The following is a 19,213-nucleotide window of genomic DNA, read 5'->3' on the forward strand; positions in this document are numbered from 1 at the left end:
AACCATAAGACATAACGCTATATTGCTACCAAAATTAGGGAACTAGAGCTAGATGTACTAAAACAAATGACTCTCATGGTGTCAAATAGAGCAAAACACAGAAGATATGCGCCGTGAGATGGCTTCATGCACAAAACACTTAAAAGCATGCAAACCCATTACTACCTATCGTTTAGGAGGTGGCGTGGTGGTTGAGTGCTAACTCCAAGTGCAAAGCCCAGTGCTGATCCCTAGCACTGTGAACAAAAGGAGACAGAATCAGATGTGTATGAAAACAAGCAACACCAACCTCAAGATGGAGGCCACTTCTGTGAGAAGACAGTGGCAGGAAGGGGAACCTAAAGCCCTGATCTGTACTTGAAAGGGTTTCATTTATTCCCTGAGTGACAGTTACCAATATTAATGTATTATTTTCAGTTACTGAAAATGTTTTAAGATTTTCTTTTTCTTGAAGCAGAGTCTCACTCTAGTTCACGCTGATCTGGAAGTCACCGTGAAGCCTAGGCTGGACTTGAACTCATGCTAAACCTCCTGCTTCTTCAGCCTCCTGATATTTGGGAGAACAGGCCTGAGCATTACACCTTAAGTTTTAATTTTTAAAAGTGGACAATGACGTGGGATTCCCCTCTGTAAGCTACGAATATGTTTTATTACCATTGGTTAATAAAGAAGCTGTTTCAGCCAATGGCTTAGCAGAGTAAAGTCAAACAAGAAATCTGAAAAGAGATATAGAGAGAGAGTGGGCAGAGTCAAGGAGATGCCATGTAGCTACAGAAGGAGAAAGACACTGCCGCTGGAACCTTTCCTGTAAGCCACAGCATTGTGCCAATACACAGATTAATAGAAATGGGTTAATTTAAGATTTAAAGACTATCTAGAAATAAGTCTGATCTGTTGGCCAGTGTTGTAATTAATGTAGTTTCTGTGTGATCATTCAGGTCTGGGCATCCAGGAAATGAATGAACAGTCTTCTCCTACAGGACAACACCATGGAAACTAAAAAGATATTGAGTTTGACAATGACCCAGTTTCCAAGACAGGACTGGCAAATGAACATGTGTCTTGACAGTGAAACACTAGAGGTTTCTGTTCATGAGGATGAAGGACAAACCATGCTTCCTTTCCAGGGCTCAGGGAAACACACTAACCTAAGTAAATTCTCAGAAATCAAGAAAGTAAGAGAGTTGTCAGTGACAGATCAACATTTTGGATGGATTTCAGGAAGCCGGAGGAACTCCCCAAAAGACCCCGCTGAGGAAGAGGGCCTGCAGCTGGGAACCACAGGAGAGGTGCAGAGCCGCACACGTTCCCTTGGATGGGAGGCCATGCCGTTGTCACACTTGGTCTGGACATGCAAAGATCAGGCCTGGGTGACATGAAGGAAGCACATCGGGTAGGTGTGTAATTTAACACCTGCCTGCTCCACAGCTGTTCTTGAACCAACACTGACCCTATCCCACCTGCCCGCCATGTTCACACAGCCAGCATGGCCAGAGCAGCTGGATGAAGGAGTCCCCAGCAGGAGCTCCAGGCCTGTCCTCTCAGAGGCAGGTAGAGTAGGTGGGACAGGAAAGTGGTGCTTCCTTTAGGAAAAGGGTTAGTAATAGCAACAAACAGGGGTGGGGCACAATAGGAAGGGCAGCTCAACACACAAGGAAACAAAGTCCTTCTACCCAACAAAGTAAAATTTTTCTTATTTCAGTAACTACCATGTGAACTCGCAGTTTCCCTCCATTCATCCCGAGGGGATGGGTGCTCCATGTGTCCAACTTAAGAAGTTACACAGAGTTTCCTGCCCTTTCACTAAGGCTACCAGCCCAGACCAGTGAGTGCCTGACTAGAGGGCAGGCCTCAAGGTCCCCGCCAGGGGAAGCAGGCCCCTGCTGCTGGGGTTGCAGTCTCTGCTTGTGATCTCCTGGACCTGCTCTCCCTGCCCCCTATTTCCCTTGGTCCCTGGCTCATTGGGGCCACCAGGAATCCCTGCATAGGTGCTGAGAAGTCCCATCTGGATGGGTGAGTGTGTGCTATCCTGGGGCGCACTGTCCCGGTAGAGAGCACAAACGCCCCCCCCCCCCAGCTCCTGCTGCAAGGCTTTCTTTCCTACACACCCGCCCCCCACCCCCACCCCCAAGCCTGCCTTGTCTGCAAGGTCCTTTACTGTGGAACAGTTTCCTGCCCTTTCACTGAGGCTACCAACCCAGAGTAGTGAGGGCCTGACTAGAGGGCAGGCCTCAAGGTCCCCGCCAGGGAAAGCGGGCCCCCGCTGCTGGGGCTGCAGTCTCTGCTGAGATCTCCTGGACCTGCTCTGCCTGCGCCCTACTTCCCTTTGTCCCTGGCTCATTGGGGCATCCAGGAGTTCCTGTGTAGGTGCCGAGAAGTTTCATCGGGACGGGTGAGTGTGTGCTATCCTGGGGCAGACGGTCCCGGTAGAGAGCACAAACGCCCCTCCCCCAGCTCCTGCTGCAAAGCTTTCTCTCCTACACACCCGCCCCCACCCCCACCCCCAAGCCTGCCTTGTCTGCAAGGTCCTTAGCTGTGGAACAGTTTCCTGCCCTTTCACTAAGGCTACCAGCCCAGACCAGTGAGTGCCTGACTAGAGGGCAGGCCTCAAGGTCCCCGCCAGGGGAAGCAGGCCCCTGCTGCTGGGGTTGCAGTCTCTGCTTGTGATCTCCTGGACCTGCTCTGCCTGCGCCCTACTTCCCTTAGTCCCTGGCTCATTGGGGCATCCAGGAGTTCCTGTGTAGGTGCCAGAAGTTTCATCGGGACGGGTGAGTGTGTACTATCCTGGGGCGGACGGTCCCGGTAGAGAGCACAAACGCCCCTACACTAAGGATACCCAACCAGAGCAGTGAGTGCCTGCCTAGCGGGCAGGCCTCAGCAACCCCCGAAAGGGAGCGCAGGCACCTCCAGCTTGTACTGCAGTGTCGCCTGTGTTCTACTTGACCCCGCCCGACCCCTTGCATTCGGCCTTCTTTACGCGGGTCATTGGAATACCACGCATCCATGTTTTGGTGTTGAGGAGTTCACCTGGAAGGGAACGGTTCCTGCCCCTACACTGAGGAGATACACCTAGAGAGTTAGTCACAGCAAAGACTGGTCCAAGACATCAGGCCTCTCCTGGCTCCATTTGAAGGAAAAGATGGGCAGGCGCCAATGCAAGAATTCCCCCAACAACTTGAAAGGCAACGTGACATCACCAGGATCCAGGAATCCCGAAATGAGAAGTGTACACCCTAATCCAGAAGAATTAGAAGAATTCGACTCAAAAGTGAATTTTATGAAAATAATAGAGGACCTTAAACAGGAGGTGAAAAACTGCCACAACCAATTAGAGATTACAAACAAAAAGGTAGAGGAAATGAATAAATCTCTCAAAGATACCCAAGAAAACCAAGAGAAACAAGAAAAAGTAATCAAACAGGTAAGGGAAACGGTTCAAGACTTGAAGAATGAAGTGGAAGTAATAAAGAAAACACAAACCGAGGGAAGGATGGAGATGGAAAATTTGAATAAACGAACAGGAACTACAGAGACAAGTACCACCAACAGATTACAAGAGATAGAAGAAAGAATCCCAGACACTGAAGATACCATAGAGAAAATAAACACTCTCATCAAAGAAAACAGCATAACCAACAAATTCTCATCACAAAACATTCAGGAAATCTGGGACACAATAAAAAGACCAAACCTAAGAATAATAGGGATAGAAGAAGGAGAAGATCTACAGCTCAATGGTCCAGAAAATATATTTAATAAAATTATAGAAGAAAACTTTCCCAACCTTAAGAAAGATATTCCTTTGAAGGTCCAAGAAGCATACAGAACACCAAATCGACTGGATCAAAAAAAAAACATCTCCTCGTCATATAATAATCAAAACACAAAACATACAGAATAAAGAAAGAATATTAAGAGCTGCAAAGGAAAAAGGTCAAGTTACCTATAAAGGTAAACCTATCAGACTTACACCTGATTTCTCTATGGAAACCATGAAAGCCAGAAGGTCCTGGATAGATATACTGCAGAAACTACGAGACCATGGATGCAAGCCCAGACTTCTATACCCAGCCAAGCTTTCGTTCACTATAAATGGAGAAAACAAAATTTTCCAGGATAAAAACAAATTTAAACAATACGTAGCCACAAATCCAGCCCTTCAGAAAGTAATTGAAGGAAAATCACAAACCAAGGAGTCCAACAATGCCCACAATAACTCAGACATCTAATGACCCTTCACCAGCACAACTTGAAGAAGGGAAACACACAAACTCTACTACCAAAGGAAAGAAGGAAAGAAAGGAAAAATGACTGGAGTTAACAACCACTGGTCATTAATATCACTTAATATCAATGGACTCAACTCACCTATAAAGAGGCACAGGCTAAGAGATTGGATACGAAAACAGGATCCAACATTCTGCTGCTTACAAGAAACACACCTCAACCACAAAGACAGACATCTACTCAGAGTAAAAGGCTGGGAAAAGGTTTATCAAGCAAACGGACCTAAGAAACAAGCAGGTGTGGCCATACTAATTTCTAAGAAAGTTGACTTCAAACTAAAATCAATCAAAAGAGATGGAGATGGACATTTTTTACTCATAACAGGAACAATTCACCAGGATGAAGTCTCAATCCTGAATATCTATGCCCCTAATATAAAAGCACCCACTTATGTAAAAGAAACGTTACTAAAACTCAAGGCAGTCATCAAACCACACACACTAATAGTAGGAGATTTCAACACTCCTCTCTCACCAATGGACAGGTCAATCAGACAGAAACCTAACAGAGAAATAAGAGGATTAAGGGAGGTAATGAATCAAATGGACTTAACAGACATCTATAGAACATTCCACTCAAATAAGAAAGAATATACCTTCTTCTCTGCAGCTCATGGAACCTTCTCGAAAATAGACCACATACTCGGTAACAAAGCAAACTTACACAGTTACAAAAAAATATCGGTAACCACCTGTGTCTTATCAGATCACCATGGATTAAAGTTAGAATTCAACAACAATGCTATCCCCAGAAAGCCTATGAACTCATGGAAATTGGACAGTCAACTACTGAACCACACCTGGATCAAGGAAGAAATAAAGAAAGAAATTAAAGTCTTTCTTGAATTCAATGAAAACGAAGACTCATCATACTCAAACCTATGGGACACTATGAAAGCAGTGCTAAGAGGAAAGTTCATAGCATTAAGTGCCCACATAAAGAAAACGGAGAAAGCACACATTGGAGACCTAATAGCCCACCTTAAAGCTTTAGAAAGAAAAGAAGCAGACTCACCTAGGAGAAGTAGAAGACTGGAAATAATCAAATTGAGGGCTGAAATCAACAAAATAGAAACACAGAAAACAATCCAAAGAATCAATGAAACAAAAAGCTGGTTCTTGGAGAAAATCAATAAGATTGATAAACCCCTATCCAAACTAATCAAACGGCGGAGAGAGAATACGCAAATTAACAAAATCAGAAACGAAAAGGGAGACATAACCACAGACACAGACGAAATTCAGAGAATCATTAGATCTTACTACAAAAACCTGTATGCCACAAAATTGGAAAATGTAAAAGAAATGGACACTTTTTTAGATAAGTACCATATACCAAAGTTAAACCAGGACCAGGTGAACAATCTAAATAGACCCGTTAGTCGCGAAGAATTAGAAGTTGTTATAAAAAACCTTCCCACCAAAAAAAGCCCAGGTCCAGACGGCTTTAATGCAGAATTCTACCAGAACTTCCAAGAAGACCTAATACCTATACTCCTTAATGTATTTCACAATATTGAAACAGAGAAGTCATTGCCAAATTCCTTTTATGAAGCTGAAGTTACTCTGATACCAAAACCACACAAAGACACAACCAAGAAAGAGAACTACAGGCCAATCTCACTCATGAACATCGACGCAAAAATACTCAATAAAATACTGGCAAACCGAATCCAAGAACACATTAGAAAAATTATCCATTATGATCAAGTAGGCTTCATCCCAGAGATGCAGGGCTGGTTCAACATACGAAAATCTATCAATGTAATCCATCATATAAATAATCTGAAAGAAAAAAACCATATGATCATTTCATTAGATGCGGAAAAAGCATTTGACAAAATTCAACATCCCTTTATGATAAAGGTCTTAGAGAGATTAGGAATACAAGGGTCGTTCCTAAATATAATAAAAGCTATTTATAGCAAGCCGTCAGCTAACATCAAATTAAATGGAGAGAAACTCAAAGCTATTCCACTAAAATCAGGAACACGACAAGGTTGTCCACTCTCTCCATACCTCTTTAATATAGTGCTTGAAATTCTAGCAATAGCAATAAGACAACATAAGGGGATCAAAGGGATTCAAATCGGAAAGGAAGAAGTTAAACTTTCATTATTTGCAGACGATATGATAGTGTACATAAGCGACCCCAAAAACTCCAGCAAAGAACTCCTTCAGCTGATAAACACCTTTAGTAGCGTTGCAGGATACAAGATCAATTCCAAAAAATCAGTTGCCCTCCTATACACAAAGGATAAGGAAGCAGAGATGGAAATCAGAGAAGCATCACCCTTCACGATAGCCACAAATAGCATAAAATATCTTGGGGTAACCCTAACCAAGGAAGTAAAGGATCTATTTGACAAGAACTTTAAGTCAATGAAGAAAGAAATTGAGGAGGATACCAGAAAATGGAAGGATCTCCCTTGCTCTTGGATAGGGAGGATCAACATAGTAAAAATGGCAATTCTACCAAGGGCAATTTATAGATTCAATGCAATCCCCATTAAAATCCCATCAAAATTCTTCACAGATCTTGAGAGGACAATAATCAACTTTATATGGAGAAACAAAAAACCCAGGATAGCCAAAACAATCTTATATAATAAAGGATCGTCTGGAGGCATTACCATCCCTGACCTCAAACTCTATTACAGAGCCTCAGTATTGAAAACAGCTTGGTATTGGCATAAAAACAGAGAAGTCGATCAATGGAACCGAGTAGAAGACCCTGATTTTAACCCACAAACTTATGAACACCTAATTTTTGATAAAGGAGCTAAAAGTATTCAATGGAAAAAAGAGAGCATCTTCAACAAATGGTGCTGGCAGAACTGGTTGTCAACGTGTAGAAGAATGAAAATAGATCCATATCTATCACCATGCACAAAACTCAAGTCCAAATGGATTAAAGACCTCAATATTAGTCTGAACACACTGAACCTGATAGAAGAAAAAGTTGGAAGTACTCTACAACATATGGGTACAGGAGATCACTTCCTACGTTTATCCCCAGCAGCACAGACATTAAGGGCAACATTGAATAAATGGGACCTCCTGAAACTGAGTAGCTTCTGTAAAGCAAAGGACACTGTCACTAAGACAAAAAGGCAACCCACTGACTGGGAGAAGATCTTCACCAACCCTGCAACAGACAAAGGTCTGATCACCAAAATATATAAAGAACTCAAGAAACTAAACTTTAAAATGCTAATGAACCCAATAAAAAAATGGGGCACTGATCTGAACAGAGAATTCTCAACAGAAGAAATTCAAATGGCCAAAAGACACCTAAGGTCATGCTCAACCTCCTTAGCGATAAGGGAAATGCAAATTAAAACAACTTTGAGATACCATCTTACACCTGTCAGAATGGCTAAAATCAAAAACACCAATGATAGCCTTTGCTGGAGAGGTTGTGGAGAAAGAGGCACACTCATTCATTGCTGGTGGGAATGCAAACTTGTGCAACCACTTTGGAAATCAGTGTGGCGATTTCTCAGGAAATTTGGGATCAACCTACCCCAAGATCCAGTAATACCACTATTGGGAATATACCCAAGAGATGCCACATCAAATGACAAAAGTATCTGTTCAACTATGTTCATAGCAGCATTGTTTGTAATAGCCAAAACCTGGAAACAACCTAGATGCCCTTCAATGGAGGAATGGATGAAGAAAGTGTGGAATATATACATATTAGAGTACTACTCAGCAGTAAAAAACAATGACTTCTCGAATTTTGCGTGCAAATGGATGGAAATAGAAAACACTATCCTGAGTGAGGTATCCCAGACCCAAAAAGAGGAACATGGGATGTACTCACTCATAATCGGTTTCTAGCCATAAGTAAAAGACATTAAGCATATAATGTGTGATCCTATAGAAGTTAAATAAGAAAGTGAACCCAAAGAAAATCATATAGTCATCCGCATGGAGAGGGGGAAGTAGACAAGATTGCAGGGCAAAAACTGGGAACTTGCGGGTGAGGTGGCATGGGGCAAAGGGGAAATGGGATGAGAAATATGAGAAGGGGAGGATGGGAGGAGCTCGGGGGATTGGGATGGTTGGGATATAGGAAGGATGGATACGGGAGCAGCGAAGTATATATCCTATCTAAGGGAGCCATCTTAGGGTTGGCAAGAGACTTGACTCTAGAGGGGTTCGCAGGTGTCCAGGAATATGTCCCCAGCTGGTACCTTGGGCAACTAAGGAGAGGGAACCTGAAATGACCCTATCCTATACTGATGAATATCTTGCATATCACCTTAGAACCTTCATCTGGCGATGGATCAAGGTAGAGACAGAGTCTCAATTTGGAGCAACGGTCTGAGCTCTTAAGGTCCAAATGAGGAGCAGAAGGAGGGAGAACAAGAGCAAAAAATCAGGACCACGAGGGATGCACCCACCCACTGTGACAGTGGAACTGATTTATTAGGAGCCCACCAAGGCCAGCTGGTCTGGGACTGAATAAGCATGGGTTGATTCCGGACTCTCTGAGCATGGCGGTCAACGAAGACTGATGAGAAGCCAAGGACAATGGCACTAGGTTTCAATCCTAATACATGAACTGGCTTTGTGGGAGCTTAGCCTGTTTAGAAGCTCACCTTCCTGGACGTAGATAGAAGACCTTCGTCTTCCCGCAGGGCAGAGAATTTGGACTGCTCTTCAGTATCGAGAGGGAGGGGGAATGGTGTGGGGGGAGGAGAAGAGGAGTGGGGATAGGGGGAGGGGAGTGGGGGGAGGGGGCAATATTTGGGAGGAGGGGAGGGAAATGGGAAACGGGGAGCAGGTGGAAATTTTAATTAAAAAAGAATAAAAAATAAAAAAAAATAAAAAAAAAAAAAAAAAAAAAAAAAAAAAAAAGAAAGTAAAGGTGAAACTGTATAAAGGAACAAAAGAGACTAATGAGTAGGAGTGAAAGGGGAAGGGTTGGGGAAGGGGTGGGCAATATGCTCAGTGTACAATGTGCACTTGTAGAAACTGTCTTCATACAACACAGTATCACAAACAATAGCTTTATTCCATGAAATTTAAAATAAAACATTTTTTAATGGAAAAAAAAAAAAAAAAAAAAAAAAAAAAAAAAAGAAGTTACACAATTGGTGCTGGAGAGCTGGCTCAGAGGTTAAGAGCACTGCCTGCTCTTCCAAAAGTCCTGAGTTCAATTCCCAGCAACCACATGGTGGCTCACAACCATCTGTAATGAGATCTGGTGCCCTCTTCTGGCCTGCAGGCAGACACACAGACAGAATATTGTATACATAATAAATAAAAATATATTTAAAAAAAAAGAAGTTACACAATCCAGTGATCAACTGGGAAGGAGACAGACAGAGAGACACTCCTTCTCCCACCCTTATGGCTAAAGAAGGGCTCAAACACTCGAGCTACCACCCAATGGAAGCTTTTATTTTAAAGTTACTAGCTGCAGGACTGGATCCTTCTGTGTCAGATCAAGGTTTAGTTCTGAGTACCCACACTAGGCAGCTCGAATCACCTGTAACTTCTACTTCAGAGATGACAAATCTCTGCACCCACACTTAAAAATAATAAAAAACAATAAATCTTTTGGGGGGTGTTCAAGACAGGGTTTCTCTGTAGCTTTGGAGCCTGTCCTGGAACTCTCTCTGTAGTCCAGGCTGGCCTGGAACTCACAAAGATCTGCCTGCCTCTGCCTCCTCAGTGCTGGGATTAAGGGCGTGCACCACCACCCAGCTAAAATAATAAATCTTAATAATCACTAGTCATTAAATAGAAAAAAAAGAAGTCAAATGTGGTGGAGGACACCTATAATCTGCTACCTGGAAAGTGGAGGCAGGGATCAGTCCTTGGTTACAGAAGGAATTAAAGCCAGCATGGGCCCCCATGAGACCCTGTCTCACCCCCAAATCTCCCACTCCCTCCCCAAAGAAAGAGTAGGGTGGTGACTAAATCTAAAGGCAGGAAAAGATGAAGGAACATTTAAAAGTTTTTTGGATTTTTTAAGCAAAGGCTTATGCCAGACATGGGAGCTCACACCTTTAATCCCAGCATTTAAGAGAGAGAGAGAAGAGAGAGAGAGAGAGAGAGAGAGAGAGAGAGAGAGAGAGAGAGAGAGAGAGAGAACTTTAGAAATGACTGGAATTTAAGATTTGAACCACACCCCTATCTATTATCTACCCTTACTTGTACATTCAACTTCCTGCATTACCTGCACTATACTTATCACTACTAAAGATATATGATCAATACTGTTGTCTTTTAAAGTTTCATGGATGGATACAATTTCCTTTCCCATAGATGCTGCTGCTGTCTCAGCTGCCATAGTGATGAGCAGAGATCACACTCACTGGCAATCCGTGAGTTAGAGCAGAGACCACACTCACTGGCAATCGGTGAGTTAGAGCAGAGACCACACTCACTGGCAATCCGTGAGTTAGAGCAGAGACCACACTCACTGGCAATCCGTGAGTTAGAGCAGAGACCACACTCACTGGCAGTCGGTGAGTTAGAGCAGAGACCACACTCACTGGCAGTCCGTGAGTTAGAGCAGAGATCACACTCACAGGCAATCCGTGAGTTAGAGCAGAGATCACACTCACAGGCAATCCGTGAGTTAGAGCAGAGATCACACTCACAGGCAGTCCGTGAGTTAGAGCAGAGATCACACTCACTGGCAGTCCGTGAGTTAGAGCAGAGACCACACTCACTGGCAGTCCGTGAGTTCCCGGCTGAGCAGCATGTGCTTTCCCAGGGAAAGCCAGACTCCAGGCGGGAACATGCCAGGGGAGCAGATGGCTGCCCCAGCTAGCAGAACTCTTTGGATGCTTACCGGTCCCAGTGTCCTGAGGACAGACTAAGTCCTGACTGAGCAGTTTGTGAGGATTCAGCAACACAGCAAAGTAATCCAGCCTGGAAGCTCTGAAAACAAACAGCCCGTCTCTACCATTCTGTCCAACCTGGGGAGGACCTGACGTGATTCAGAAATTGTGCAATAAATCCATGTCTTAGAAAAGGTTCAGGAAGTCTCCTCCCCTCCCTGAAGACATGGGTGTTAGCTGCCTTATATTTTCTGGGAAAATGAAAGTGAAACCAATTCATACAGCGGAGCGCCATCTGTTCCCAACATCTGCATGCCACAGAGAGCACACTGCACTCTTTCCTAAGGAAGGTATTCTGTTAGGGTGTGCCTTGTGTGCCTTTAAAAACTCATGAAAGACACCGGAGAGCCCAAAGGCAGCTTTTCGACAGTGTGGAAACAAAGGGGACTTTAAAATGATAATGATGCCAAGTCCACTAGGTTGGTATCTTCTCATAAAACTGAAGATGTGTTTCTAGTACCTTCCACCTTTGTATCAATACACAAGGCCTCCACATGAGGCTACTATTTAGGTGCCTGCTTCCAGCAAGACCATCAAGTCCTCCTACAGGGGTAGAAGGGTAGCCACCCTATGGATGCTGGGAACTGAACCCAGATCCTGACGCCACAGAGGAGACTAAGTTCTCACCGTGAAGTGAGGAGGAGAGATCACACTGTTTTAAGCTCCATTATTATTCTGCCAATACAGCACCACAGTCAAGCCCAGTGGTTCTCACCAACCCTAAGGCTCCGACCCTCTGTACAGCTCCTCATGTTGTGGTGACCCCAACCATAAAATTATTTCGTTGCTACTTCAAAACTATAATCTTGCTACTGTTATGAGTTGTGATGTAAACATCTGTGTTTTCTGATAGTCTTAGGCATCTGTTGTGAAAGAGCCATTCCATCCAAGAATGACTTCTCTAGTCGTCTAAGAGCTCAAGTCTTGTCCCCACAATATATCTCTCCCCCTCTGCTTGCACACCAGTCTAAGCTGTCGCCATGCCCTCTTTTAGAGTCAGCAAGCCAAGAGACGCAAATGACAACTGAGCCCAATTACTTCATTTTTAGACGAATCTGCAATGAGCCCCAGACAGTTCCAGTGTTTCACCCAGGGTCACACAGCTGATTCGAGTGAAGCTGAGACCCGAGCTAGGCCTCTACGGTCCTGGGCACTATTCCCTTTTCATCAAGAGGCATCCTTAAAACTGCCAGAAGACAATCAACTGGACCTCTATTTCCTCTCTCTGTGCCTCTCCTTCTGGGCACAGCTGTCGCTCACCAATAGCCTCCCTTTCTCTCTCAGTACCATGACAGAAGGAATGATGAGCAGTGATCACATACACCAGACGGTTCATTTAAAGGTAACACTTAGGGGCTGGAGAGATGGCTTGGTGGTTAAGAGCATTGCCTGCTCTTCCAAAGGTCCTGAGTTCAATTCCCAGCAACCACATGGTGGCTCACAACCATCTGTAATGAAGTCTAGTGCCCTCTTCTGGCTAGCTGTATACATAATAAATAAATAAATAAATAGTAACACTTAGACGACTTTTGAATTTTATTTATCTTTTAAAACAGAAACCACTTTCTTTCCAGATCAACATATTACAAAGCTCCATAGTTATGGACACAATTCAAATCCAGGAAAACAAAAACCTAGATCACTTCCAATTCTGCCGTTCCACACTCGATACTGAACTACCATCAGTTACAGAAGCGGGCACACCTGCAGCCTGCAGTACTCACCACAGAAGTGATCTGATTGTGTCGAAGGTTAAGTTCAGTTAGAGAATCCAGACCGTTGAGATTGTCAACGTGACTCAAGAGGTTCCTGGCAAGGTTTAAAACTCTCAAATCACACAAATGATTGACATTTTCAATCTTGGTTATCTGGAAAACAAAGGTGGGGGAAGAGCATGATTAGCATACGCATGTAATAAAACTCCAAAAATAAAACATTCAAGTCCCCAGATTTAGTGACAAGTTTATACCGAGACATTTACAGTCCATTTAAGGGTCTCAAAGCAAGTCCTATGAAGTCATTTAACTTGTAAAAATGAGCCAAGGATCCTAGTTGACCATTTGACCATAACGAACATATCGAGTAAATTTTCTCAAATAACCAATGAGTCCCTTTGGAGCAGCTCTACGGCTGTCAGGTCCCACATCTACACACTACCTGTCACACAGAAACTGACTCTGCCCCAAGTCACATACTCACAGTGCTTTGACAAGGCAAATCAAGCCTCTCAGAGCAAAAGCAAAGGACAGGATTGACCTGAGCCTGCCAGGATCTTGAGGGCAGTGAAGAGTGCGAATGGACAGATGGAAGGGACTAGAAGCCCCTGTGGGAGGAAAAGATGGACTCTGGAACATTAGTGTTTAGGCCAGGAGGCTGTGCTCAGTTAGGGTGCAATGTGGTAGGCACTAGCCCGTAGAACAAAAGACCTTAGGTTGTGGAAGCCACGCAGGCACATAAGCACAGGGCCAGAGCAGAACAGCCTCAACTCTCAGGAAGTAAGGCGAGAACAGCCCTGTGTTAAAGCCCCTGTATTACTCAGCCAACACAGTTCAAAGGTTGAGTGTCTCCAACACAGGAGCTGGGAAGGGTGCTCAGCAACCTCTTCACAGGACTTCCTTAAGAAACCGTGAGTTGCTCAATGTGTCACTTTTCACTAAAGGGATACATATCAGGAGCTGGCAAGATACTCAGGGTTGAGAGAGCTTGCCTAAATAAAGCCTATCATAATTAGACAGATCCCAAGGTCTCATCTGTGATTTACTTCTAAGAAGCTAGGAAATCCTGCACCAGAAGGCTGAAGACCTCAAAAAGTCGATGAATCCATAAAGCGACTCTTACAATTCAATGTTAGTGTGATTCTTAAAACATTTATAACACAAAATGTGCTGGAGACTTTCAAAGAGAGAGGGACACAGAGAGGGAAGTAAGGAGGGAGGGAAGGAAAGAGGGAGGGAGAGATGGAGGGGTGAGAAAGAGTTGTACAATACCTGATTTCCATGAAGGTCCAAGACATCTAAATTTTTTAAATTCTCCAGATTTGAGATTTTCTTGATTCTGAAAATTAGAATAAGTAGAATTGAATAGAAATGTAGTCACATCTTATCTATGAGTAACTCAAAGCCTGCTGAAGCAGAAGGGTATACTCATTTTAATATTTAAATTCTTGATCTCCCAGTGACTACACACAGAGTAGTACTGTTACTGCTACTGGGGGAAAGACGCATAAATGTCTTATTTTAGAGAAAAGCAATTCTACTTCTAACCTTAGGTCAAGGCATGTGTTATGGGGGGTGGAGGGGGGGGAGGCAGTGTCAGGTACAGTAGCACAAGCCAATAGTCCCAAAGCAAAAGGATCACTCGAGTCTAGAAGTTCAGGAATTCGGAGCCAGCACAGGCAACACAGTAAAATGATACTTTGAAATTAAAAAAAAAAAGCGCCTTTTTTTTTTTTTTTGCAATTGCATTGCTAAATTTAACTAACTCCCTGGTGGTTAGGCTACCCGTGTTCTTCTCTGCCTTGCTACTCATAGGACACTCTCTTAGCATGAACAGCTTATTTTCATTGTTCCTATGGATCCTACAGATTCGCACCATAACTACTCAGTAGAGGCAAGGAAATAAAGGAAAGATGTCATCCTTACCAAAGCATCTATCATTACTTATTCCTGCTCTCATTATTTATTGGGTTGAAGAAGAGTGTCCACCTTCCCCGATGCTTCCAGAAGCCAATCATCATGCTAGCGCAGTACACACTTAAACCTTATCAATAGTTATTGCTTTCAGGCCTCAGCCACCTGACATCATTGCCAAAGCAACAACGACTCCATCACAACCCAATTCAATCCAACTTACTGATAAAAATGGTCTCACCTCCCACCAGATAGCACTGCTGCATGGCTGTAGCTCTTTTCTCCATTCAGATAGACTACACTTCCCACAATCTCCTTACTTATCTCTCCTAAAACTTCAGAATCTGTTCTTTTCTGGAAAACATACTACTGAAAAAAGCACTCCTACTTCATTTCACCCAAACCAGAGCATCCTTGTGGACTCAAAGGCCTTTATCTAAGGCCAAGTACTTCATACCGTGCTAGCTAACATCTAAATATTTGGTTAATAGAAATATAAATGAATAGTGAAGTACAATGGAACAGACAAAGCTTTGATGATTTTTTTTTCCCTTTTTTCCCCCTTGTTTTTGTTTTTGGGTTTTCTGTTTTGCTCCTGATAAACCTAGAACACTTGGAGGGAGTTACAGAAGCAGAACCATACAGCTTAGGAAAGAGCTGTGCTTTTTTAACAACAATTTGATCTCATGGCTATTAGAGAAGTCGCTGATCCCATTCTTCATATTCCCAAACTGACAGTCCCTAAAACGTGGTTCCAACTCTTATGTGGATCAGATTCAGCTGAAGAGCTTGCTAAAACATGAATGATCTGCTCCTCCTAGTCAGTCTCCTTTGAATTAGCTTGGTCCTCCAGTTGGTTCCCACATCGAGTTAGTCAAACAATGGCCTACAGTTAAGCTACTTATTAAGAAATAGGAGGTGTGTGTGTGTGTGTGTGTGGTATGTGTGCATATGCACTGTGTGTATACATTCACTCGTGTATGCAAGTGTGTGTGAAGGTCAGAGGCTGATGTGGAGATATCTTGCTCTAATCACATCTCTGCCTTATTTATATATTTTGTTTTTGCTTTTCTTTTTGAGACAGGATGTTTCTCCAAACTTGAAGCACACCATTCTGAGTACACTGCCTGGCCAGCAAGCCTATCTCCATTCCCCATCACTGGGGTTACAAATGTACATGACCATACCTGGCATTTTAAATTGGAAATTTGAACTCAGGTCCTCATGCTTGTGCAGCAAGCATCCTACCCACAGAGCCATTTATCCAGACACAGAATTATGGGTTTAACACTCTGAAACTTACTCTCCATGAATAACAGAAATTGTCCTCATCCAGAGCACTCAGATCAGAGGCCCAATGGAGGCCACGTGTAGTTATTACAGCAAAGTGGGACTGGAGGTTTTGGGTAATCATGTAAATGACAGTGAACCTGAGACCTGAGGGCTTAAACAACATAAAGGCAATGGCACTGAAGAAGCTCCACCGGCCTTCTGAGCCTACAAGCTTGCATGCTCTAATTTTCAAAAGAAGTTGGAGAAACCTATTCTGACTAACGGGAGGCAGAAAGTCATCCACAACACACAGCTGGAGATGCTTAGCCAGATCCTTCATGCTCAGCAGAGCTCTCTGCATCTAAGAGTCTGTAGGACTTTTGTCAGATGTCTGACTAGGAGCACGGGCAGATGTGTTAGGAATCAGAGGCATATGTTACAGATACCTGAGAGGCACCCGATCTTAGAGAGTGTAGCACATTTTCTTGTAACACGTTTCCCTTTGATTCATGGGCACTAGCAGTTCAAAAACTGCTTAAGTGTCTCTGGTGAAAATCCAAATATAGCTTGCAGAGCAAGCAAACAAAAAGACCAAAGAGAAGGAGAAGAAAGAGGAGGAGTCTTATTAGATTGTTTCTATTGTAGCAAAATAAGCACAAAGCAGAGGGTGTTAGATCCCTCAAAGTAAGAAACCGCAAGTACTTCAAGAAGGCCAAAACAATGCTGTCTTCTGGGTCAAGATGAACAAATTGCTCCTGAGAAACCAAAAAGTAGAAACAGGCAGAAAGAATAGAGAAATGATTTTAACTGGATGCAACCAGAACCAGCCTTTGAATCTTGCTTACATTAGAGATGGGGATCACAGATATCTCTAGAAAATATCTGCATCTAAGGATGAAAAGGGAGATATATTTAGGCCACTGCACTAAAGAATAAATGTGAGCTAGGCACTTATAACTCAGAACCAGAAAGGAGCCAGGCCTGTGGAAGCTGGCATAGAACACCTGGAAAAGAAAGCCTTAAAGTCAAAAGTCAGCTCCCGGAATCTGCACAGAGGCAGCACCGGTCGTCACCGCAGTTCCATCTTTTCCGCGATGTTGCGCTTAGCCAAAAACGCACTAAGCCGTCTCCAAGTTCGAAGCATTCAGCAAGTGGTGGCAAGACACAGCCATCAGAAGCAGACACCGGATTTCCACGACAAATATGGAAATGCTGTATTAGCAGCTGGAGGCCTCTTCTGTATTTCTGCATGGACGTATACAGCAACACAAATTGGAATAGAATGGAACCTGTCACCTGTTGGCAGAGTCACCCCCAAGGAATGGAGAGATCAGTAGTCATGCCAGCTGGTGCAATAATCAAGGAATTATTTCAAAACCAATCAATAAGTGATGCCAAGTCAAAGAATCATGTATTCCCTATAATATGGCATATTGAAGAAAAAATAAAGTACCTTTGAAACCTTAAAAAAAAAAAAGTCAGCTCCCTCCTCACTTAGCTCAGTGAGCTGTCTGGAAACCTACTCATGGTGTGTGGTAGTTTTTACACAGCTGACTATGCCAGATCCATTTGACCACTCGGTTTTCACGTCTCTAAAATGAAAGGACTGACTTCTGAGGTCACTTCATACTTTAATATTCTATGGGCTTACGATTTCCCAAATTCTCTCAAACTATATGAAACTTTTTCTTTTATTCTTATGTTTAACTATGTGTTTATGTGTGTGGAGGGCCAGTAAGCGCACTGCCCCCAGAGGCCAGAAGAGGGTGTCGGTTCACCTAGAGCTGGAGTTAGAAGCTTTTGAGAACAGGCCTGACATGGATGCTGGGAAATGAACTGCAGTCCAGTATGCACTCTTAACCACCGAGCCATCTCTCCAGCCCCTCAAACTCTGGAATTTATTTTTTTAGTGCAATTCTTAATGCAACATTTGAACTAATAAACTACACTAATAGAAACTTTCAGAGAAACATCAGGGGGAAATATGATGCTAAAATCTGGGACATAACCTTGAGAATATAGTTAAGAACACATCTCCAAACACAGAACTTTGAATATTACATAATTCAGGCTGAAATAAAGTAAGAACTCTGGAGAGGCAGGAAGGTCACACTAACCTCCTCCCACCATTTTCCCCTAAGGCCATAAAAAGACTCTCTGACCTATAGCACCCAAGAGTACATCCTAAGCCCTTTATAAACAGAAGCAATGGGAATAAAACAGCCACAGGAAAGCCTGCACTAAGGGCCTTGCAGAGTCGTCCAGAGTACAGCCATGGACGATATGGACATTCCTTCTGCCCAACACATTTCACTAAGACTGCCCACTAGCCATCTAACCTACAAACACAATGTGACTTTTAATCTATTTCTTTGGGTCTTCTTATCTGAAGACTACTCTCTCATATTAGGTTATATATATTTTCTCTTACAAACTGTTCTTTGCTATCAGGATGTCAACCATGAGCTTTGAAAAGGCCAAAAACCAAAAGGTATTACTAATTTTTAGACTCTGTTAATCCTTCTACTAAGGTATTCAAAGTTATTTGGCAAAACTGAATGAAAGTCATAAGTGATTTCAAGGCCACGAGTCAGGAACTGTGTAGCTACTGCCTGACAGAGCTATAGCAAAGGAACTGGGACAGTACCCAAACAAGATGTGACACTAAAACATATCGGGGGCTGGAAGGATGGCACCCCCAGTAAGAGCACTTGCTGTTTTTGCAGAGGACCTGGGTTTGGCTCTCAGCACCCATATCAGGCAACTCTCAATGGCCTGCAATTCCAGCTCCAGAGATTTAACGCCATCTTCTGGCCTTCATAGGCACCAGGCACACAGGCAGTACAGAGACATGCACTCAGGAAAACACACACACACATATACATAAAATTCAAACCATAAACAAATATTTAAATAAAACATATGAGAACCACTCTCTGAAAAAGAATTTACCACTGATTTAACAATCGCAAAATAGCAAATGTCCCTCTCAGGTAAACACCAATAAGAATGGCAAGACACGTACAAGCTTCAAGTGAGTACATATGCTTAAAACATAGCCTAAGAAATCATAAAGTCAAAGCTGGACTCTTCCAATTACTTTTATCTAAGGCATGGTGCTGGAGCAATGCCATGATTGTCAGACTGGGTATCACAGAGC

At 43.2% G+C, this 19,213-nt stretch overlaps 2 protein-coding genes across 13 annotated transcripts in view; one reads left to right on the forward strand and one right to left on the reverse strand.

The window, feature by feature from the left end:
- The window catches only part of Lrrc49 (leucine rich repeat containing 49), a 110,936-nt gene that overhangs the window by 79,678 nt on the left and 12,045 nt on the right, over positions 1 to 19,213 (reverse strand). For 11 of the 12 annotated variants that reach the window (XM_057766919.1, XM_057766917.1, XM_057766924.1 and 8 more), the window contains 2 exons: positions 14,140 to 14,206; positions 12,877 to 13,020 (listed from right to left, as the gene is read on the reverse strand). In XM_057766919.1, the coding sequence (XP_057622902.1) occupies positions 12,877 to 13,020; positions 14,140 to 14,206 (211 nt within the window). Of the gene's footprint in view, positions 1 to 11,103; positions 11,232 to 12,876; positions 13,021 to 14,139; positions 14,207 to 19,213 lie in introns of those variants that run through there. The other variant, XM_057766929.1, reaches the window with a different exon arrangement.
- Positions 17,081 to 17,519, forward strand: LOC130872717 (cytochrome c oxidase subunit 7B, mitochondrial-like). The gene has a single exon (XM_057766930.1). The coding sequence runs from the start codon at positions 17,148 to 17,150 to the stop codon at positions 17,388 to 17,390; it is 243 nt and encodes an 80-aa protein (XP_057622913.1). The 5' UTR covers positions 17,081 to 17,147; the 3' UTR covers positions 17,391 to 17,519.

Source organism: Chionomys nivalis, chromosome 4 (assembly GCF_950005125.1).
Source record: "Chionomys nivalis chromosome 4, mChiNiv1.1, whole genome shotgun sequence".
In the NCBI taxonomy this organism is placed as follows: Eukaryota; Metazoa; Chordata; class Mammalia; order Rodentia; family Cricetidae; genus Chionomys; species Chionomys nivalis.

What these genes read in the sequence shown, in the direction of transcription:
- LOC130872717 (XM_057766930.1), top strand. Translation starts at nt 17,148, where the DNA reads ATGTTGCGCTTAGCCAAAAACGCACTAAGCCGTCTCCAAGTTCGAAGC.